Consider the following 24,886-nt stretch of genomic DNA (forward strand, 5'->3'; position numbering starts at 1 on the left):
TTATTCGTTAATCACGAAGGCTCGTAGCTTTATAATATTCCATATATGATTTGAAATTGTTTTCGCGGTAGAGGGTGTAATATTATTCAGGGTGTTTGCTAAATGTTCTGGATTTAACAGATTGGTAATATTCTGTGGTCTCATTGCTGTGTAAGTAGGACATTCGAACAGAAGGTGGCGCAGAGTTTCCAGCTCACGTTTGTTGCATGTTGTACATAACTGCTTTGGATCAATCTTATATGTTATTCCTTGAAAAGTGAACCGAATACAAAACTCATTCGACAGTCTAAGTTGTGCTATTGTTCTGGTGAATTGTAGAGGCATTCGAATATGAAGATACTGTTGTGGTTGATCGCTCAGGTCTAAAGCCCTATAAAAAGTGAGAAATGATGAGTCATTCAGTTGACGCAAATCATTTTGGTTTACCTTTTGTTTAAATGTGTCTATTAAGTCATTTTTGTTTGCTTTTAGGAACGCTACATTGATATCTCTCCATGATCTTTGACAGTTTGCAAATTCTAACAGATTTTTAACTTGCGATGCCCAATTATATTTATTCTCTATCCTTGTGATTTCCAGTTGACGTAGAAAGCACATTTTAGGTAGTCGAAGCACATCTCATAAAGTTTAATGAGCCAGTTTAGCATGTGTTTAAATATCACAAGCGAAAATTTAGCTGTACTTGTTTCAAGTCGAACAGCAAAATCTGGCGTATTGATAGGAACCAAAAGGATACGTTTTAAAAATGTTAATTGCACCCGTTCTAGTATGTCGGCGTATCGTAACCCCCAAATGGCAATGCAGTTAGTTACTATGCTAAGAATTAAGGAATTTAGCAGATGTATTCGGGATGTCCAACTATACATCTTGGTTTTTGTCATGAGCGGTATTGTTGCTCCGATGGCATGCTTGGCCTTTTGAACGGTATCATATGCCATTTCTCTAAAAAGCGAAGAAGACGAAAAAGTAATGCCCAAATATGTAAATTTAGAGACAATATCGATAGGTTTGTTCTTATAACTGAAAGTACAGGCTTTTGGGATACCGCCTCCTCTAGAAAAAACAACTATTTTGGTTTTGCTAGTGTTAACTTCAAGATAATTTTGGTCACTATATCTTTCCAATGCTCTTAGAATCTTACCTAATTCCACTTCAGACTCTGCTACGATGACTAAATCGTCAGCATAAAGTAATAATACGATGTCTCGTTTATTTCCGATGTTTATGCCAGTAACCCCGCTATCGAGAAAAAATGTTTCTATGTCTGCGAGAAATAATGAGAATAGAATCGGGCTTAATGATTCACCCTGTAGAACTCCGGCACTTATATCAAGTTGAGAGGTGAATCCATCTGAGGCAGCTACTTGCATTGATGCTTCATTGTATATATTTCTTAAAAGTAAAATTATGCGACCACTAACCCCTATATTGTACAGTTTTTGCCATAACAAGTTGTGGCTAACAGAATCGAAAGCCCTCTTGTAGTCCACAAATGCAACGAATACTTTGCGTTTTTTTAACCTTAATCGTGACTGTATGATCGAGTTAAGAACAAATACATTGTCAATGCAGCTTCGATGTTTTCGAAATCCAGATTGAATTTCAGGAATAATGTTGTTGTTATCTGTCCACTCATTAAGTCTGTTGAGTAATACTTGTGTGAATATTTTTTCTAAGCAAGACATTAGAGCAATTCCTCTATAGTTAGAAGGATTGTCGATAGGCCCCTTTTTGTGTATCATTTTTAATATTACTTCAGTCCAAGTTCTAGGTATTGTAGCTGTATTAAATATGTTATTGAACAAACAAGTCATGTACAATATCCAATTATTTGGTAAATATTTATAAAACTCATAGGATATTTTATCATTTCCTGGACTTTTATTGTTTTTGCAATTGTTTAAAACTAAATAAATCTCATCAGGTGTTATGGATTTGTCCAGAAATTGATGTCTAACATCGTAATATGTAATAAACGAAATTATTTTAGGAGGGTATATATCTCTGAAAAAAGTTTGCCATACATTCATGGGTAAATTTGATGAAGGCGAATAACTACGAAATTTTTTTAAGGTTGACCAAAAAGTTTTAGGGTTTCGGCTGTTACTTAAATCAGTTATTATGTTATTAAAATAGATTTGTTTTTTGGATTTTAGTGTTGTCTTGTATTCTTTTTTTATCTGTACATATTTTAGTTTGGTGCTTTCTGAGAAATTATTTACTTTACATATTTTTAATTCATGTTTAACCTGCTTTTTTAAACAAAGACATTCATAATCGAACCAAGGGGATGAGAATATTTTGGTATGAAATGATCCTGTTTTTTTGATCATATTTAACTTTGTGGCTGTTTCTGTTATTGCAGTATATAGATTATTGTATGAATTGTGCAACTGAGAATTATATTGAATTCAGGGAGAGTTTGCCATTAATATCTTGTAGGTTAATGTTAGTTCTTCATTCCATTTATATATTATAGAGTGTGAAGTATTACTGGAGGAACCATTAGTACAGTTATTTCCGTCAAATATATTTAAGTTTAAAGAAAGAGCTATGGCAAAGTGATCAGATGAGCTATATTCATTCAAAACATAAAAGTCCTGAACAAGTGATAGCGATGAGTTGGATATCCAAGCAAAGTCAATTACACTTTTACCTATAGAACTAACATACGTGAACTGAGCCGGTGAGTCTGAAATTGTACGACCGTTTAATAAACAAAAAGAGTTTTCTGACATAAAATCGATAATATTACGCCCTCTAGTGTTAAGTACTTTATCATTAGATGTTCTCTGGTCAAAGACATTTGTATCCTCTAAAATCTCAGATGGTACTAAATTAAGTTCAGCTACTCTACAGTTAAAGTCGCCCCCTATAACTACAGGCGTGTTTTGAAGATTATCTATAATATCTAATAAACATGTTTGAAAAATATCCAACACGTGTGAAAGATCTAATGAGGGTTTAAAATACACTGAGCATAGTATAATTTTTTCATGGAGAGAAAGAGTCAACTCGCAGATTATCCACCAAGGGGAGGCATCTAATAGCTTTAGTTTAAATGAATTTTTATAGAGTATACAGATACCGCCACTGGCTCTGCCGGTCGACTTTTCCTTTACAGCAGGTGAGCTTAGAATATTATAATTTTTTAAAAAAGCAGGAGTAATTTGAATTTTATCTGATAACCACGTTTCACATACACATAAAATAGAAAAATCTTTATTTTCTTCGACAAAGTCTTTTAGATTAGTGAACCCTTGACAGTTCCAAAACAACAAAATTAATGGTTGCTATATATTATTTCTAGTGTCTGCTTTGGAGATTTTTATTTCAGATGAAGAGCGTGGTGAACCCTCTTCTTCCCGATATCTTTTTGAAGTGGGCAACTCAACAATCTTGGGTATGTTTTTGACGTATTTTATTGTTAAGTTTTTTTCGCCGTCATTGCTACGTTGCTGAAGTTGTTGTCTTAGCTCTGTCAAGTGTTTAGATTGATTTGGAGTCAAATCTGATTTTAAGTATACAGTGGGATAGATTGTTTTTGAAATATTTGTTTTTCGTTTCATGATATCGATTGTAGTTTCACGAGAATCGACAACAATTTTAAAGGGTCGAGGTTTTCTATCTGTTCTGATTTTTCCTAATCGAGAGGTTGAAACAATGGGAACATTTTTAGAGGGTAATATATGATTAATTAGGTTCTTGGCTTCACCAAAATCATTAGGTGTTTCAGCGAGTCCCATAACGATGACATTCTGTTGTCGTTTAATCCCTTCCATTACCTCTATGTGCATTTCTTCATGGTCCAGAAACTTTTTTTCTAGGACTTCAACTCTTCTATTAAGTTGTTGGTTTTCTGATTGTAGTGCAGTTATATTTTTGTTGCAGGCAATAATTTCTGCATTTTGGGCTGTGACCAGCGCAGATAATTCTTCAATTTTTGTTGTAAAGGTAGCTTGAATTGTGTTAAGCTGAGCCATAATAGCGTTAAATCTAATGGATTCAACATCCTCATGTGCGCTTGTCAATTTTGTGTTAAGACAATTTTCACATATCCAAGCTCGTAGCGTATTTGGCTCGAGATCCGTAGGTTGGGGACGAGCACAGACACCGTGCCAATGCGCTAGACATACTGAACAATTTACGGTACTGGAGTCGTTTGCTTCCTTCGGTGGTATTAATTTTTGACACGCATGGCAATTATTTGTAGTAGGCATAATTAATATTAGAAATTCAGAATGATTCAAGCTGACTTTTTGTTTTCTTCTTTTTGTTACTTTTTATATTTTGCTAATTAATTCTAGTCACTTACTTGAAATGTTTAAATTGATAAGAATGCTGATTCACTTTATTTCACTAACTATGTAATTAGTATTATTACTTATTGATTAACATTTACTTCAACAAAGCGGAGCGATGTTCACACATCGAAGGTTTGAACTAAACTCCGTCACCGGGAACGTTTTGGTAGATCGTGTGCTGCATGTGATTTTCCATTTTACGACAATTTCCTAGGTTAATTGGTCTCGTAGATTCATGTCGCAAAATAGTTCTTAGTTTCTGGACTATAAGTCAACGAAATAACAATGTTTTGTTGATTTGTACAAACAATTAAACTATCATTAGGTTTTATTTTAACGTTCTAATCACTTTCACATTAATGAACGATAAATAAATTTAAAACGATGGTTTTGTTTCTAATTTGAAACACCTATTATCGAAATCAAGTTTTTGCAATTGATAACGGAGAGCCGATAATGACTGTCTCGTTCGAATGTTTAAAATTTAGTGACAAATATAATTTTCTTTCAGATTTTTCCTCTGTTAAGCGAAAAATCGACCACATCAAACAACATTTTAAAGCCGGATGTGTAGTTTGTCCCATTTGCGGTAAACTATTTACCAAAGAAAAAGAGTACTATAATCATTTCCGCCACCATCTAACCAAACAACTGCCTCTGAAATGTAAATCATGTCCTAGAAAGTTTCCGACAAAACTAATCTACTTAAAACATCTCACGAAGCACAAGCAAAGGAAGAAGAAACAGTATCGATGTGTAAGATGTAAGCAGCCCTTATCCAGTGAGATGTATCTGAGGAAACATTTGAAGAAGACAGTTAAATGTCCGTATTGTGATGCAGTTTTCTGCATCAAGGCACAACTGGCTAGCCATCTTCGGTCTCATATAGAGTCGGAACGTTACCAATGTGCGGAATGTTCGCGTTCTTTCAACCACAAAGGTAATCTGGTAAAACATTGCAGAACACACACAGGTATGTACGATCTGGTTTGCTTTTCTTTAAAAGCTTGTTATATTTGAAATTGAAACACACCAATTTGAAGCTATTAACCTTCGGATGACCAAGGGGGGGGGGGGAAATTTGGACCCCAGCGTATGTTTTTCTTTAATAAATTCAAAAGTATTTTCAATTTTTAACTCATTATTTTTTTTATTTGACTTTAATATCATTCTAGATATCCTCATATTTTGAAATAAAAAAATTCCCTATATTTTACGAATAAAAAATATATTCTGAAGTTGATGTTTAGTAAAATACCGTCTATTCCAAGTTGTTTTACACTGCGCGTCATCAAAATCTATTTTTAGACTGTGGTGCCTGTTATGTACGAATCATGACATTCTTGTCTGCTACAGTTAGTCATTATTATTATTTCCTGGCGTATATTATTATAGTTTCTTAGTATTTTGTGTACATATAAGATATGGCCCGCAAATATCTTACTGAGGCTGAGTTACAGGAAATTGTTACTGCTAGCGATTTTATGATGATATAGAAGATGAAATAGTATCAGAAAATGAGGATGTATTGTTAGATGAAGATTTAAATGCTGAAAGCATTCATTCCAGGTCATTTTTTACCCCCGTTGGTCATCCGTGTAACAAAAAAAGGTTGGTCATCGGAAGGTTAAGTAACCAATTTTTTTTGTCCACACCGGACAAACTGCGTGACTTGTCGCATTAGGATTTTATAAGATTAGATTCTATACTTTGAGACTTCTTGGTATTTGTAATACGTGCCTATCAGCATCAATGAGTAAGTCAAGACCTAGAGTCAGCCCTTTTCACCCTCCTTCCTATGTGGGAGTTCCAATCCTTTTATCCCTCCTTTCATGTGGCGAACAAAAAAGGAAATTATCTATAAAAAATACTGAAAATTGTGCATAAGTTACACCGCGCGTCAGAGAAAATGGGCTACCCACAAAATGGGTCATTACTTACCCAACGTAAGGGAATGAATCAAAAAACAGTATATTAAGAAAACCTGAGGCTATAGTTGGGTTTTATTTCGGTATTTTATTACTCTGGGCTAATTAGCAAAATACAAGGAAAAGTTATTTACCAGCAATTTTATTGCTGCAATCGAATCTTATGATTATATACATTAATAATATGGGTATGCAAAGTCCGCAGATAGTGTGCTACTTTTTTTATAAACAAAATGGCGCCCGAAAATCGTGTTTTTTTCAATTTTTGCTCTATAACTCCAAAGATTTTAACTTTACACCAAAAACACCCAAATAAAAATTCACCGTAATTAAATTCTGCATAGAGACGTGTTTTTCCCGATTTACTTCAACGAAAATTTCCCCGGAAAATGTGGGTTTTTCCAACAAAATCTTTAATTTTCAACTAAAATTTTAGATAAGTAATTGTTTATCAATAAGTAAATAACTTGGTAATATAAAAGCTCTTTTCGTATAGATTATAATTCCAGAAGCCGATGGAAATTGAATGATCAGTTTAGCAACAATTGAATTGTTAATTAAACATTTACGGTCGCTATAATAACCAAAATAATTTTTGTATAAAAAGTCACTGTAACTACAGTTGAGTCCGCGAGTCTTTACCCGTGCGTCATTAATACCTGGCGAGATAAAACACATACTTTATATTTAGCATCATTCTCTTCTACGCATGAAATTAATGACAAACCAGCTGCCGCCTGTTATTAAGTAAAAACACATGTTATTTTTATGAACGATTTAGACTCAGCGCATTGAAAAGAGATAGATACTAAGAAAGACGATTGGGGATGTCTTCACATATTTTAAGTAAAATTTATGACGTTTTGGTTTGTTTACTTTTGTGGCTGTCAGTTTGTTGAATTTTTTTGCTATTATTTTGTCGAATTTTTGCATTTTGAAGTTTTCTATAGTATACAAACAGTTGTTTTCACAACTAATTTTATATTAGAGTTAGAAATTTTGTAATAAGTTTATGTTATTTTACGATAAATTTTGACAACGTACAAAGCTAACCTCATTGTTTACACAGTTGAATGCTTGTGTTTAAGATACCGCCAAAGTGAATAAAATAACAAAAAGAAAATATGTTATTGAATTCTTTTATAAATTGTTTATTTATTTATTAATCAACGATAATAAAATAATTTATTAAGCTACTTCAAATGTAGCTGTAATTATGCACCAAAATTTTAAAGCAAAACTTAAATTTGACATTCTATTTATTTGATAACGTCAAATTTTATACTATAACTCGTGATCGGAATAATATCCACTTGCCGTTGCGTTTAGTAAATTTCCGACTTATTTCGTATGCTTTAAATGATGACGCACGGGTAAAGACTCGCGGACTCAACTGTATCTAATGTACTTTACATAATTGAAATTAGACTATTTAAGCGGCCTCAGGAATATTTTAAAATTATAAACAATTTTTTGGCTTATAAACATATATATCTCGGGAAATATTAAATTAAATTAAATCATGAAAACGGTATTGGAAAAAAAGCGGCAGGGCGCTTCTTTTAAAAGAAAAAACATTTAATTGTTATGAGTGGTTCCTGAGATACAACCGGTCAAAGTTGACCGACATTTACGGCAAAGATATAAACAATAGGATCATAATTTTCGAAACATCACCATTTTATTTCGGTCCTTTTTCTCCACACCAATTTTCATATCTTTAAAATACTCATAACATATATTATTATAATAAAAACTATCGATATTACGAGTGAAAATTGTCAAAAATAGCAAAATTCCAATCAAAAATTAGGTTGGAGAAAATGTAATCTCAAAGTTCAAAATCGGTATACGTTAAAAAAATGCATTTTCTCGGCTTCCCATGGAGCAATTTTCTTCATTCTTTTTTTGTTCCCAAGTAACTCGAGTAGAGCCATCTAACTAACGCGTTATTAAATGCCAAACTTGCTTTTGTTTTGTTATAATAGATTAATTTATTTATAATAATTATAATTATAATGTCAAAAATGATTTATTTGAAACGTCACTTATAAGTTTGTAAATCGTGAAAATTATTGTAAAAATTGCTAAAACACAATCAAAAAGTCATGGTAATTCTCGTAGAAGACGAAGTCCCACCAGAGGAGTCCCATCGCAAATTATTCACAATCCTTTCTTGAATTTTATAAGATTTCGTAGGTCCGATAAACAAAATTTCTCAGTAACTGAATTAGTGAGAAGAGGAGCCCAAATTTAAAGAGAGATGAGCAAACAGACTATTTTTTATTCCTTTTTGTAATTTTTAAAATCATTTAGTGTGTTTTATAATCAAAATTTAACCCTCACGCACAAGTTGTATGTACAACTTCAGTGAGGAACTGAGTTTATTTTATCATGTACAATTTATTTGCTACAAATAAACTCCATTATTATTATTATATTATAAGAAAAGAAAACTACATATGTTTTCCAGTTGTACATTTTTTAGATAAACTTACTACAAGTGTACCTTTTAACGTTAAAAACACAGATATTCTTATTTGAAAGCTGTATAATTGTTTAAAAAATCTTTATTTAAACAAATTAAAAAAATTTGTTGTAATAAATAAATTAATTTATTATAACAAAACAAAAGCAACTTTGACATTTAATAATGCGTTAGTTAGATGGCTCTACACGAGTTACTTGGGAATAAAAAGAGAATGAAGAAAATTGCTCCATGAGAAGCCGAGTAAATACATTTTTTTAACGTATACCGATTTTGAACTTTGAGATTACATTTTCTCCAACCTAATTTTTGATTGGAATTTTGCTATTTTTGGCAATTTTCACTCGTAATATCTATAGTTTTTATTATAATAATATATGTTATGAGTATTTTAAAGATATGAAAATTGGTGTGGAGAAAGAGGACAAAAATAAAAACGTGATTGTTCGAAAATTATGATCCTATTGTTTATATCTTTTCCGTAAATGCCGGTCAACTTTGACCGGTTGTATCTCAGAAACCACTCATCACAATTAAACGTTTTTTCTTTTAAAAGAAGCGTCCTGTCGCTTTTTTTCTAATACCGTTTTCATGATTTAATTTAATTAAATATTTCCTGCGATATTCTATTTGTTTATAAGCCAAAAACTTGTTTATGATTTTAAAATATTCCTGAGGCCGCTTAAATAGCCTAATTTCAATTCTGTAAAGTACATTAGATAGGTACAGTGTCTTTTTATACAAAAATCGTAGTTATTCTTATGTATCATAATTATTGTGGTTATTATAGCGACCGTAAATTTTTAATTAACAAATCAATTGTTGCTAAACTGTTCATTCAATTTCCATCGGCTTCTGGAATTATAATCTATACGAAAAGAGCTTTTATATTACTAAGTTATTTAATTATTGATAAACAATTACTTATCTAAAATTTTAGTTGAAAATTAAAGAGTTTGTTGGAAAAACCCGCATTTCCGGGGAAAATTTTCGTCGAAGTAAATCGGGAAAAACTTGTCTCTATGCAGAATTTAATTACGGGAATTTTTATTTGTAATAAGGCTATACCATATTAAAAACGTCACTTAAATCTGACAACCGGTTTAGGAAATTCGAGACATCAAAAATGACCCATTTTGTGGTTCGTGTTCTCTGACGCGCAGAGTAGATAAAAAATAAAACCACTCTCCCATATCACATTTCTTTCAGGATACAGACCTTGCGTATGCAAAATATGTCTAAAAGGCTTCTCCCGTATCGATTATTTACGCAAGCATTACATTAGCATCCATAACCAAGAGATGGAAAGGACACGTAAACAGTACACATATAAGAAAAAACGACAAATGCAAAAGCAAAAAGAAAATTCCGCCAGTAAAAGCGTCGAAGGCTTCAGTTGCGACATTTGCAATAAAACCTATCCTTCCAAAACATCTTTGTCGTCTCACATTAGAGTCCACAACAGCGGCAAATCGTTTCAATGTAATGTGTGCGGAAAATCGTTTGCCTACAAAGGTAAGTCTTTTTCAGAATCCAATTTAATTTTTAAGACGCAATAACTATACTAAGAAGATTATTGGTAAAAAAAGATTCCCCATGCCGCTGAGAAAGTGCTGGGAGAAATCTGGCAACACTGCCTTACACATAAACTCTCCCTCTCTCTCACCCCACCACTTTCACCTCATAGCTTTGCTCAGTGTCTGCGTAGCAGCCTTCGAAGATGGAGTTCCCGGTTTTTGTTATCGCCGATGTGAAATTCATGCTGTGATACGTTTTTTAAATGCAAAATGGATTTCACCTACTGACATTCATCGGCAGTTCATCGCAGTTTATGGATAAAAGTGCATATCTGTTCTACATGTTCGCAAATGGTGTAGGTAGTTCAGTGAAGGCCGAACGAAAATTCACAATGAATTTGAAGGCCTTACGCTCCGATCTTCATCGTGACTATTGTGACATCATTATGTCATCCGACTGTTTTCAGCTCCTGGCCTATTTATTATAATTTAACAGACTCTTTTTTGTTTGCTGAATTTGATTTATGTGTTTGTGGATGCATTTAAAAGGGGGGCCCTTTTAACAGGTATACACCTCAATATTTCTTTTTCATTCTAGAAGTTTTATTGATTTATTATGTAAATACTCGTTTATTCTGGATAATTCTTTTGTATTCGAGATGATTAAGTGTTGTATAAATAAGAGGGATTTGGAAATTAGCAGTCAGTTGTGAATTTGAATACGTCGGTGTACTTTGATATGTATCGGGCGCGGTATATTTTTGAATTTTTAATTATGTAGATAAAGTATTAGATTTAGTGTAATAAATAAATTAGATATCGTAGTTTGTAAAATAAAAGATATAAATTCAGTGTTTTTCATTTGTTTAGAAGTAAGTTTATTAAAAATAAATAAAGTCAACTAAAACTAAACATTAGTGCCTAAAAGATCATAGTCAAGTCAGTTTTGTAACAATATAATGAAATTTGAACATCGTGAATTGTTCCTTTTACTTAAACTACGAGAAAACCAATATCTTTAGTATTTTGCTGTATCAAAGTGACACCTAAAAAATAATAAATTAGATATGTTTCAACTTCGTAAATAAATTCAATTATTCATTTTTAAATAATCCTTATAAAAACAACAACAAGATACAGTAAAAAAGTAATCAAAGTTTATTCCAACAATAACATATCCTTAAAATATGGACATTGAGAGTAAATATCTTAATACTTTGTTATTCTTATCCCAGAAATTTACGATAAACAAATAATACCACTAACACAGAATGAATGTTCATAACCAAAAGTCTTTACTAAAATCTAATGAAAAATCCTTTGTAAAAGGTATACATTTTTTTGAAGTGAAAACTTCTTTAGGGACGTTGTGCACTTTTTGGATAGGGGAAAAAGCATTGAATTGGCGACCGTCATCGCTTATGCTATATATTATGTGTATGTATATATAAATTGTGTAGAGGTATTTAAATTTAAAATAAATGTAAAACATATTTTAAGATGGAGAAAAAGGATTTATTTCGCGACCGTCATCTCTTCAGCTAAATAAATTTTGTACGTATATACATTATGTGTATGTATATTATATATATTCTATAGAAGTATTTAAATTTAAAATAAATGTAAAACCTATTTTTGGATGGGGAAAAATGATTTATTTGGCGACCGTCATTTCGACCGTCATCTCTTCGGCGAAATAAATTTTGCATGTATATATATTATGTGCATGTAGGTATATATAAATTGTATAGAAATATTTAAATTTAAAATAAATGTAAAACCTATTTTTGGATATTGAAAAAGGTTTTTTTTGGCGAACCTCATCGCAACCGTCATCTCTTCGGCGAAATAAATTTTGTACGTATATTTATTATGTGTATGTATATATAAATTGTGTAGAAGTATTTAAATTTAAAATAACCTCTGTAGCGATTTTGTACACTTTCTGCATGGGGAATTTATTGTAAATTCGTATTTAAATTCGTATTGTGAGATGAAATCTAACACGCGACTATTCACGTTACAGAAGTGAGCGCAACTACTCCCGGGATAAAATAGCGACCCCGCGACCGTCATCGCTTCGGCGAAATAAATTTTTGAAGTGAAAACTTCTTGAGGGACCTTGTGAACTTTTTGGATGTGGAAAAATTATTGAATTAGCGACCGTTATCGCTTCGACGAAATTAATTTTTTAAGTGAAAACTTCTTTAGAGACGTTGTGCACTTTTTGGATGGGGGGAAAGTATTTAATTAGCGACCGTTATCACTTCGACGAAATACATTTTTGAAGTGAAAATTTATTTAGGGACGTTGTGCACTTTTTGGATGGGGCAAAAGTATTGAATTAGGGACCGTCATCGCTTCGACGAAATAAATTTTTCGGAAAAAGCATTGAGCTCGTAATTTATATACTATAAGAAGTTTTCACTTCTGTCGGCACTCCCACGAGTGCCTTCAATTAATTTTTAAAACCCCTTTAAGGGCTACATCACAGAACTTTTTCGATTTTTAACAAAAACATCATCAGTGTTAAGAACAAGTTAATTGCAAGCTGAGCCACCAAAGGAATACCAGGGTGAAAACGCTTTAAATGATATAAAAATATGTTATAATCGCATAATTGCTTAAAATTCCATAGGATAGATAATATTTATAAAGAATTAGGCCCTTGGGACTGTATGAGTCTCCCATCACGTGGGTTGCAGAGCGAGTAGATGTGTCTCTACATGACGACTGTTTAATTGCAACTCAAGTCATACAACAGTTATCATGTACAGACACAGCTACACACTTTGCAACCCACGTGATGGGAAAGTTACTCTGTGCCCAAGGGCCTAATTCTTTATAAATATTGTCCATCCTATGGCATTTTAAGCAAATATGCGATTATAATATATTATTTTTATACCATTTAAAGGGTTCTCACCCTGGTATTTCTTCGGTGGCTCAGCTTGCAATTAATCTGTTCCTAACAGTGATGATGATTTTGTTAAAAATCGAAAACGTGTGATATAGCCCTTAAAGGGATTTTAATAGAAAAATTTTATACCTTTTACAAATGATTTTTCATTAAATTTTTGTGATTGATGGTATACAGCCAGCCACATTATGAAAAATTATTTCATATCTTTGTGTATTTCCCTTCCAGTATGTAAGGTTAAAGAACGCAGTTGCCACATTTACCTCAATGTATATTACCTGTGTAGCCCGATCAATGAACACAAAACTTTACGAAAACCTCCAAAAAAAAATAAAGGAAGGATGAAAATTTGGGAATAGGTAGTTGAAATTGTCTCTTATAATATAAGAAAAAGTTTACAATTCTACATCCCCTCCACTTTACAAAAATTGGGAAATACGGGGTAAAAAATATTTTCTCGGGGGTGAAGAATTATACATTCAAAATAAGTCCGGAATTGGATAAAATGACTAATTCTAAGCAACTTTTGTTGTATAGAGTTTTTTCGCTAAGTCAATACTTTTCGAGGTATTTGCGAGTGAATATGTTCATTTTCAACAAAAATAAAACATGTTTTTGGACGGTTTTTCGCAGATAACACAAAAAGTACTTTAGCGAAAAAAATATTCTTAGCAAGAATATAGCATATAAAAACATGAAAATAATGGTGTATGCTTGAAGACGCTAGACTTAGCAGAAGCAGAGTTGTAGCTAATAAAAAGTAAGTTATTATTCGTCAAATTCCAAATCGAATATTTCAACGTGAAATAACCAAAAAACGGAGCACTTTTCGGGGAAAACTCATAACAACTTTTTTAAAGTGTTTAAAAAAAGTTTTATTTCTGATTTTTGGAAAAAAATTTTGCATTAAAAGTAAGTGAGTTACGCTCAAAATATTGTTGGTTAGTAGAAAATCGCGAAAATCACCCCCTAATTAGCTTCCCAAATAAAATTAATCGTTACCGCTTTACAAGTTACTTTAATTATGTATTATTTATATGATCTATAAGTTTCAATGGTTCAAAGTGCTCAGTTTTGAAAAAAATTGGTTTTAAAATATAACATTTTTTTTTTTAATTTTGAAAAAAAGTTCCTTTTTTTTCAAATTAACTTAAAAATTATTAGTAATACCAATAATCTCAAAGAATAATAAAATGTACGTTTTGCTTTTCTGGATATTTTGGATTTTTTGTTTTGGTTATGGTTAAAAAATTGGTTCAAAATTTACATAAACTCGTGAGTAGTTACTCGTTCAAGTTATTTTAACTACAGCCTTTTCAAAACGAAGCACTTTGAACCGATGAAACTTACAGATCATATAGAGAAGACATAATCAAAGTAACTTGTGAAGCGATAACGATTAAATTAGGGGTGATTTTCGTGATTATTTTTACCAAAAAATAAGAGGAACCAACAATATTTTGAGCGTAACTCACTTACTTTTAATGTTAGAACTTTTTTGAAAACAAAAATAAACCTTTTTTTAAACACTTTAAATAAGTTCTAATGAATTTTCCCCGAAAAGTGCTTTGTTTTTTGGTTATTTCACATTGAAATATTCGATTTGGAATTTGACGAAGAAGAACCTACTTTTCATTAGCTACAACTCTGCTCCTGCTGGGTCTACATACTTCATGCGTAGATCGTTTTTTTTTTCAATTTTTTATAAGCTCTATTTTTGCTAAGAATATTTTTTCGATAAAATACTTACTTTATGAGGTATTTGCGAAATACCGTCCAAAAACATGTTTTTTTTTTTGTTAAAAATGAACATGTTCACTCGCAAATAACTCGAAAAGTATTGACTTAGTGAAAAAACCCTATAGAACAAAAGTTGTTTAAAATTAGTCATTCTATCAAATTCAGGACTTATTTTGAATATATATTTTTCACCCCCGAGAAGGGGGTATCCCTTCCATTTTTGTAAAATGGAGGGGATGTAGAATTGTAAACTTTTTCTTATACAGGGTGTCCAGAAACTCTACCGACAAACGAAGACAGGAGATTCCTCAGATAATTTTAAGATAATTTAACCCAATTCACCTAGTCCGAAAATGCTTCTTAAGGGAGCTAGAGCTTTTTGAAGATGGCGCCATGAAATTAGTTTTTCTTAAATACCTCCAGCACGCTTCTATTTAGAAAAAGAAAATTGGTATGCATATTAACTTTTCAGATATGAATCGATTCCATCCATTGCAAATTTCTAGTACCGGTCATAGGCGTCCGTTTTGGGTAGAGCAACGGGTATTTTATCGCATAACTTTTTTGTCCTTAACTTTTATCCATTTTTGACACCGGATTATTAAATTGTGAGGTATTCTAGTACTAAACGGTACTCTTGCTTTAAGTCGGTAGGACACACCGTTTTCTAGAAAAATCGATTTGAAAGTTTTTCGTTTTTGGAATTTGAAAAAAAATTGAAAGAACTTTTCAACAAAAGACGAAGTATTTTAACAACATAAAGTAAGAGTAACTTTTAGTACTTGAATACCTCATAATTTAATAATCTAGTGTCAAAAATGCTCAAAAATTCAAGACAAAAAGTTCTGCTATAAAATAACTGTTGACCTACCTAAAACGGACGCCTATGACCAGTACTAGAAATTCGCAATTAATGAAATCGATTTATCTCTGGAATATAAAATAAATGTACCAGTTTTCGTCTTTCTAAACAGTTTTTTTTTTAATTTTTTTTTTATTTAAAAAGCGAAAAATTTTCAAATCGATTTTTCTAGAAACCGGTGTGTCCTACCGATTTAAATCAAGAGTACCTTTTAGTACTAGAATACTTCACAATTTCATAATCCAGTGTCACAAATTCATAAAAGTTAAAGATAAAAAAGTTATGCGATAAAATAACCGTTGCCCTACCCAAAACGGACGCCTATGATCGGTACTAGAAATTTGCAATGGATGGATTAGATTTATAGCTTGTAGATAAATACGCGTACCAATTTTTGTTTTTCTAAATAGAAGCGTTCTGGAGGTATTTAAGAAAAACTAATTACAAGACGCCATCTTCAAAGAGCTCTAGCTCCCTTAGGAAGCATTTTCGGACTAAGTGAATTGGGTTAAATTATCTTAAAATTATCTGAAGAATCTCCTGTCTTCGTTTGTCGGTAGAGTTTCTGGACAACCTGTATAATAATAGACAAATTCAACTACCTATTCCCAAATTTTTATTTTTCCTTTATTTTTTTTGGGTCAGATTGTTCTTTTATCGGGCTACTATGTCCAGCTGAAAGATTAACATACTGTATGTAATCAATTTCAGGTTTACTTAACGGTCACATGAAAATCCATCTCGGTTACAAACCATTCGCTTGTACGTTGTGTCCCAAAACCTTCATCAAACGCAACGATCTAACCAGGCACACATTTACGCACACGAAGGAAAGAAACTTTAGATGTGAGATATGCTACCAAGCGTTCGCCAGGAAAGACGTTCTTCGGCTGCATCTCAGAAACCACACAGGCCAAAGACCCTACCAATGCGACGGTTGCTTGAAGACTTTCACCCAGAAATCCAATATGACGCACCATCTTAAAAGGTGTAAGGCTGTGGACAAGTAGATAAGTATTCTTCATTTCTTTAAAGAATTATCGTATAATAGGATCCTGTAGGTCTAGAAGGGAACTTAAAATTGTATGTGTACGAGGGTACGATGATAAGTTCTTTGCTGACATATAGTTGGCATTGTTAGTAGGCTATTGATTATGTTCAAAATAAGATAGCTAAAAGGAACTACAACGTTAACGTGATTTTATTGTTTCATATGGTCAATGGACATCTAAATTTGAAAAAGCCGCGAAGTGCTACTATTTAAATGGGTGCGTTTTTGAGAAAGGAGGGAATTAGTCCCTATCCACAGGGTGAATTAGGGTGAGTTCTATGCACTTTTGGTACAAACACGTCTACAGGAAAATTGTTGCAGGATAAATTAGCTATCGAAATATTACATTTTACAGTCAAAAGTATTTTTTGTTCACAAAAATTTACTCAAAAGAAAGCCAAAAAAAAACATGAAAGAAAGCAATTTCGTTTTTTGCCTCATAACTTTTTTCCACAGTTTTTCCATAACCTCGATCCTTCCTCTTTGAAATGACGTTTGCCAGAAGGCTCTAAGATTTATAGTTTCCGAAATAGGATTTTTCAAAATTCGCCACTCACAATATTTTTGGGCCATTTTCCCCAATATTTGGCAAACATCGTTCTGTAACTTTTTTCTATGCATTTCTAGATATATGCAATCACACATTTAGTAGAAAGAGAAGTCAATTACCTTTAAAACGGTCTATTGTATAAGGTTGTATAGTCTGTTCGCTAAACTCGGACGCAACTTTCTAGATGTTTTAGTTGGTAATTTTGCGAATTTTAGTAAAATTGGCAAAAAATAATTACTAAATAGTTAATAATCACTAAATAGTTAGTAATTTTGTCAATTTTTGCAAAATTGGCAAAAAACAAAAAAATTATCGACTAAAATATCTAGCCAGTTGCGTCTGAGTTTAGCGAACCGACTATATGAATAATTTTAAGCAAGTTATGCTTTTCAAGGTTTTATACTTTTAATGATTTTTGATATTTTTTATGATTATTTTTAAAATTTTTCATTATGACTTTTTTCCTTGTACATTTAGGTACATATATATACATTATGAAATAAGAAAAACATATTTTCTGTACTTTAAAATGGTGTATTGCAAAAAATTCTAGGACTATTTTTAAACAAGATATCCGTAGTATTTTTTTTTTCAATTAGAGGAATATAATTGCATACTATAACATAATTTTTAATTCCAAATAACTTTTCTTAACACTTTTCGGTATTGTGAAATATAAAGGTACTTTACTCTTGAGCGAAATTCATATTTTTAACATACCTCGTACACTATTGATAAAATTTTATATCTGATGATTGTATCTTATGTCTTAGGCTATGCAGAGAATTTTATAGGAATAACTTTTTTTCATAAAGTTAATAATAAAAAGGTTTTCCATTAGGTTCCAACTTAGTGGGACCTATTGCATGCGTATATGTCACACTTTGAAAAAGCATATCTTATTTAAAAAATAGTCCAATAATTTTTTACAATAAACCATTTTAAAGTAAAGAAAATAAGCTTTCTTTTGCACAATGTATATACCGAAATATACAATAATGAAAGTTATAATGAGAAATTTAAAAATAATCGTAAAATACATCAAACATCATTAAAAGTATAATACTTTGAAAAGCCATACCTTGCTTAAAAATAGTCATATAGCCTTCTACTATAGACCATTTTAAAGGCAATTGACTTTTATTCCTATTAAATGTAACACTGCATATACCTAAATCTAAGTAGAAAAAAGTTACAGAACAATGTTTGCGAAGTAACAAGGAAAATGTCCCAAAATCGCTGTGAGTGGCAAACTTTGAAAAATCATATTTTGAAAACTATAAATCGTAGGGACTTCTACTGAACGTCATTTTAAAGAAGAAGGATGATAGTTTTTTTTTCTGTGAAGCAATGTCTATACCTCTACCCCGAGAAAAAAAGTTATGGGGCAAAAAACAAAATTGCTATCTTTCGTGTTTTTTTCTTGCTTTTCTTTTGAGTATAATTTTGTAAAAAAAAATATTTTTGACTTTAAAATGTGATATTTCGATAGTAAATTTAACCTGGAACAATTTGCCTGTAAATGTTTTTGCACCAAAAGTGCATAGAACTCACCCTAATTCGCCCTGTCCCTAGGGACTAATTTACCCCATTCTCAAAAATGCACCCCTTTAAATGGTAGCACTCCGCGGTTTATTCATATTTAGGGGTAAATTGACTATATGAAACAATAAAATCCCGTTAACGTTGTAGTTCCTTTCTAAAATACATAATCAATAGCCTAACAGTAACGAAATCAGGGTTGACAAAAACCAAGGTTTTTCCAAGAAACAAAAAAAATAAGTTTTTTGCTTTAAACCAGGTTTATTTGATACAAAGTCTAAGTGCTTTAAAAACAAATAAATTATTTTATAAAATAATGGTAATAAACAATGAAAAACATGATAAAGGCAACTTTTATTTTTTTTTACATGCACAAAAAATTAATATAACAAAAAACATCTTCAAGAGTAATAATATTCAAAATAACTAAGTTCGAAAATACAAAAATATGATTTATTTATCTCCATTTTCTTCATTTTTTTCTCCAAAAACACCTGTTTGAAGGCTTTTGCTGTACCCAAACCTGTTTCGAAGTTGCGACTCCACTAGCCCAAAGGAAGAAAAAAGAATGTGTGTGTACTTTGTACGCACGTAAGAAGTTATACTTCTATTATAATATAATTTCAACGAAATAAATATACTTTCAACAGGTTATTTGTATTTAAAGATTAAACTAATTTTTACTTACTACTTTCCAAAAATTTTTATTAAATCAATACTAAAATAAAAAAAAAAGTTAGGTAACACACGGATTCGAACCAGGGACCTCTCGATCTCCGGTCGAACGCGCTACCACCGAGCTAAACTCCCTTTGCTTTGACAGCTTACAAGATTTCTCATAGATACTGGCAAATTTAATAGACCAAGTGAGGTATAAAAATACTTTAAAATTTAAAGTAAATATCTCAGGTGCAACAAAATCGATCCACTAAAAATTTGGTCATTTTTGAAGTTTCGAATTTCCTAAACCTGTTGTTGGATTTAACTGATTTTTTTACCACGTTATAGCCTTATTCATTGACAATATCGCTGTAATAATATTGTTGCTAGACAGTCAATCTGTCATTGTATACCGGGTGTACGAATCAAACTGTGCCTTTTTCTCAAAGTTCGCATCACCCTGTGGACTATCACATAAAAGGAAAGATTGAGGGCAAGAGAGGAGTAGGTCGCAAATGTGGTGGCTGCGAAATATAAAGAACTGACAGGCATAAATAACACTGGCTAACTTTTGCATACCGCATAATTCAGACCTTTGGATGCGTTCTTGAAAATCTTGAAAATTTGTACAGTGCGAAGAATACTGAACATCCTATGAAGATTTTATAGAGCCGAAAGATAATTGGAGGTCTTAGAATAATAGAAGATATTGAAGAAAAAAGATAATGTTCAAGTAAAATATGTTTTATAGGCTCAAAAATGATGATGACGTCGGATGACCGACGGTTACAGATGATGGACAAAAGAAGAGAATCCAAGCGGAAAGACTATGTTGCATATCAGTTTCTAGATAAAGAGATAAAAAAGCTGCCAGAGAAGCTAAAAACAGAAATCTGGAAGAACAGTGTGAAGAAATCGAGATATTGGAACGTAAACACGATTCCTTCAACCTCCACAAAAAGATCAAAGAAGCAGCCGGCATCTATAAATCAAAAAGGTCGGGACACTTAACAGACGCTCAAGGAAATCCAATAGTTGATATTGAAGAAACAAAAACAACATGGATGAACTATGTGACAACAACATTTGAAGACGATAGGATTGTCACCATCACACAAAATGAAAATGACGCTACCGGACCACCTATTCTCGAAGCGGAAGTAGAATCTGCTATAAACAATATTAAGGAGGGAAAAGCCGCAGGACCAGACGAGTTCTACTCAGAATTTTTGAAAATTATGGATAAAGACGAAGTCAAAAGACTTACCTTGATCTTCAACAATACAGGGTGTAACAAAAATACAGGTCATAAATTAAATCACAAATTCTAGGCCCAAAAATAGTTCCAATGAACCTAACATACCTTAGTACAAATATGCATAGAAAAAAAGTTATAGCCCTTTGAAGTTACAAAATAAAAATCGATTTTTTCGAATATATCGAAAACTATTAGATATTTTTTATCGAAAATGGATGTGTGGCATTCTTATGACAGGAGCATCTCAAAGAAAAATTATAATGCAATTTGTGCTCCCCATAAAAATTTTATGGGGGTTTTGTTCCTGTAACCCCCCCAAACTTTTCTGTACGTTCCATTTAAATTATTATTGTGATACCATTAGTTAAATTCAATATTTGTAAAACTTTTTTGGCTCTTAGTATTTTTTCGATAAGGCAGTTTTTATCGAGTTGCAGCTTCTTTTTTAATATGTTTACATAAAAATTTTATGGGGGTTTTGTTCTTTTAAACCCCCCAAATGTTTGTGTACGCTCCAATTAAACTATTACTGCGATACCATTAGTTAAACAAAATGTTTTTAAAACTTTTTTGCCTCTTTGTATTTTTTCGAGAAGGCACCTTTTATCGAGATATGGCTTCTTTTTTAATACGGTTCAAAATATACCTAAAAATGTAAATCATACATAAATTTTCATATTATCACAAAGTCTCCATAATCGTACTTAACATAATACAAATATGTGGTGGATTTGACAAATATTCAAAATATCTCGATAAAAACTGACTTTTCGAAAAAGTACTAAGAGCCAAAAAAGTTTTACAAATATTGTGTTTAAGTAATGGTACTACAATAATAATTTAATTGGAACGTACACAAAAGTTTGGGGGGGTTTAAAGGAACTAAACCCCCATAAAATTTTTATAGGGTGTCCAAATTTCCCTATAATATTTTCTTAAGATGCTACTGTCATAAGAATGTTATATGTCCATTTTCAATAAAAAAACTTTAATAGTTTTCGATATATTGAAAAAAATTGATTTTCATTTTGTAACTTCAAAGGGTTGTAACTTTTTTTATATGCACATTTGTACTAAGGTAAGTTAGGTTCAATCAAACTATTTTTGGTCCTAGAATATGTGGTTAAATTTATGACCTGTATTTTCGTTACACCCTGTATATACCAAAGTGGAAAAATATCCCAACAGTGGCTAAGATCAACTTTTATAACAATCCCTAAAAAACCCAGTGCCAAAAAATGTGAAGATTATCGAATAATAAGCCTTATGAGCCATCTCCTGAAAACTCTTTTAAAAATTATACATAAAAGAATATATAAAAAGTGTGAAGAACACATGACAAACACACAATTTGGCTTCAGGAATGCATTGGGTACTCGAGAGGCACTTTTTGCAATACAAGTTCTCTTTCAAAGATGTAGAGACGTGAATTGTGATATATATGTGTGTTTTGTTGATTACCAGAAAGCGTTCGATAGAATAAAACATGACGAACTGATGAAAATATTAAATTAAATTGGTCTAGACAGCAGAGATCGCCGTATAATAAACAATATCTATTACGAACAAACTGCAGCTGTTAGAGTAGGGGATCAGTTAACAGACGACATAAAGATAAAAAGAAGTGTGCAACAGGGATGTATATTGCCCCCATTATTGTTCAATACATATTCAGAGCACCTTATGAACCTAGCGCTAACGGATATGACGAGGGAATACTTATAAACGGAGAACGATTGAACAACATAAGATACGCTGATGATACTGTCATTTTTGCAGACAGTCTTGAAAGTCTGCAGACACTTGTCTCCGGGGTGGCAGAAGTAAGTAGCAGGTTTGGGCTTGATTTTAACATCAAAAAAACCAAATACATGGTTATAAGCAAAAATAGGATACCACCTGGTCAATTACTAGTTAACCAACAACCTATAACACAAATCACCAACTTTTGTTATTTGGGTGCAAACTTAAATGAACAGTGGGACCAATCGACGGAAATTAAGATAAGGATCGAGAAGGCAAGATCAGCTTTCGTCAAAATGAAAAAAATCTTTAACAGCCACGATATAAAATTGGAAATAAAGGTTCGTTTACTAAAATGCTACGTATTCTCTGTTCTTTTATATGGCGTGGAGTCATGGACCTTAACTGAAGAATCACTGAAGAGACTCAAAGCATTTGAGGTGTGGTGCTATAGACGCATTTTGAGATAGACAGAGATAGACAGATAGACAGTTCTGGATAGACAGAGTAACCAACGAAGAAGTTCTACATAGAATGGGTAAAGAGCGCGAACTAGTAACCATAAAACGTCGCAAACTGGAATACCTGGGTCATATAATGCGCAATGAACAACGATATGACCTACTTCGGACCATACTTCAAGGTAAAGTGCATGGGAAAAGAGGTCCAGAACGAAGAAGGATATCCTGGCTGCATAACCTGCGAAAATGGTTTAACTTAACCACTACCGGACTTTTCAGGGCAGCAGTCAACAAAGTCAGAATAGCCATGTTAGTGTCCAGCATCCGTAACGGATAGGCACCATAAGAAGAAGGCTCAAAAACGCAAAGTCGATAAACCATACCATCCGTACCTTAAGATAATGATCTACCGGTGGAACCATCAGTATTGAATCTGTTACAGACTAACTTTTAAACTGAGAACAAAATTTGGTGCCTTAAAATAGTAATGACCAACTTCCAATTCCAATGTTTGGAAAGCTCTATTTTGTAGATATTGTGAATACTGTCGTCTTCCACGTAAAAATAAATGTATACATCACAAAAAAATAAGATCTCTACTATATAACTAAACATTTTTTATTGTTGTTTAAGTTGGGTATATTTAGTTGGGTATAAAATTATTTTGGGTAGTATTTGGGTATAAAGTAGGTATATATGCATGTATGTTTTTTTTTGTCGTTTTTGAAACGACTTATGTACAGAATATTTTAGTAAAACTATTTTTAACAAGTTGCATTTCGTTTGTTCATAGAACAAGGGTATTGTAATATAATTATCCAACATATTGTGTTAAAATAGTTTAAAAAAGTAGATAAAGCAACAAAAGACACTTCAGTAGATGAATTTGAATGAAGCATTATCGAATTACACCATATGAGCATACCATAAAAATAATCGGTGTATTTCTTGTTTGTTATTATTTGTTTTATAATACTAAAGATGTAGCTCTAGTACATCTCAAAATTTTATCGTTAGTTAAAAAATGAAAATTAAATAAAAATATATAGTTGTGTGGTTAGTACACTAAAATTTTCTGTACATACTGTTTGTTTTTAATCTAGAATTACATTTTTTAGTCATTTTAAACTAATAGTTTTTTAGTTATTATTTTTAAAGAATTTAACTAATTGTAACCCAGTAACATTAATTATACACTATTTAGTTCATGGTAGTTTTATTTTATCCTGTCTTTTCCTTCGGAGTGGTAAGGGTATCCCCTTACCGATAGAGAAAAGGGATTAGACGGGTAGACTGCAATCACCTGTCTTTCCGCTGAACCATTTTAAATACTTGGGAGTATTGTAAATAGCAAAAATAAAAAAAGTTAAGAATTAACAGAGGAATACTACCTGGCAACAAAACATACTGGAAATACCATAGTCCAATGAAGGACAAGATCTTATCCAGTAATACAAAACTGAAAATATACAGAGTTGCAATCAGACCAGTAGTTATATACGCAGCTGGGACAATGTTCCTCACAGATAAAGATTAAGAATATTCGAAAGGCAATACTCAGAAGAATTATGGGCCTGATAAGAATGGAAAGCGGAGAAATGGGAAGAAGAATGAAGCATGAATAATGTGAGACATAATGAAATGAAATATATCATCATCATTATCTTTGCCTTATCCCTATATGGGGTCGGCTTCCCTAATTGCATTTCTCCACACAATTCTATCTTGGGTCATATCAATGTCAATCCCCTTTACCAACATATCCTGCCTTATCGTCTCCCCCCAGGTCTTCTTTGGTCTTCCTCTCCTACTCCTTCCAGGAATCTGCACTTCAGCTATTCTTCGTATAGGGTGATTAACGT

General features: G+C 32.1%; 1 protein-coding gene across 1 annotated transcript in view; it reads left to right on the forward strand.

Annotated features, from left to right (window-relative positions):
- Positions 1 to 24,230, forward strand: part of LOC114349456 (gastrula zinc finger protein XlCGF58.1-like) — a 49,629-nt gene extending 25,399 nt beyond the window's left edge. The window contains exons 5-7 of the mRNA XM_028299836.2: positions 4,816 to 5,277; positions 9,930 to 10,235; positions 16,471 to 24,230. Of these exons, the coding sequence (XP_028155637.1) occupies positions 4,816 to 5,277; positions 9,930 to 10,235; positions 16,471 to 16,769 (1,067 nt within the window). The 3' untranslated portion in view covers positions 16,770 to 24,230. The remainder of the gene's footprint in view (positions 1 to 4,815; positions 5,278 to 9,929; positions 10,236 to 16,470) is intronic.
- The last annotated feature ends 656 nt before the right edge of the window (positions 24,231 to 24,886 follow it).

Source organism: Diabrotica virgifera, chromosome 6 (genome assembly GCF_917563875.1).
Source record: "Diabrotica virgifera virgifera chromosome 6, PGI_DIABVI_V3a".
NCBI classification, from domain to species: domain Eukaryota; kingdom Metazoa; phylum Arthropoda; class Insecta; order Coleoptera; family Chrysomelidae; genus Diabrotica; species Diabrotica virgifera.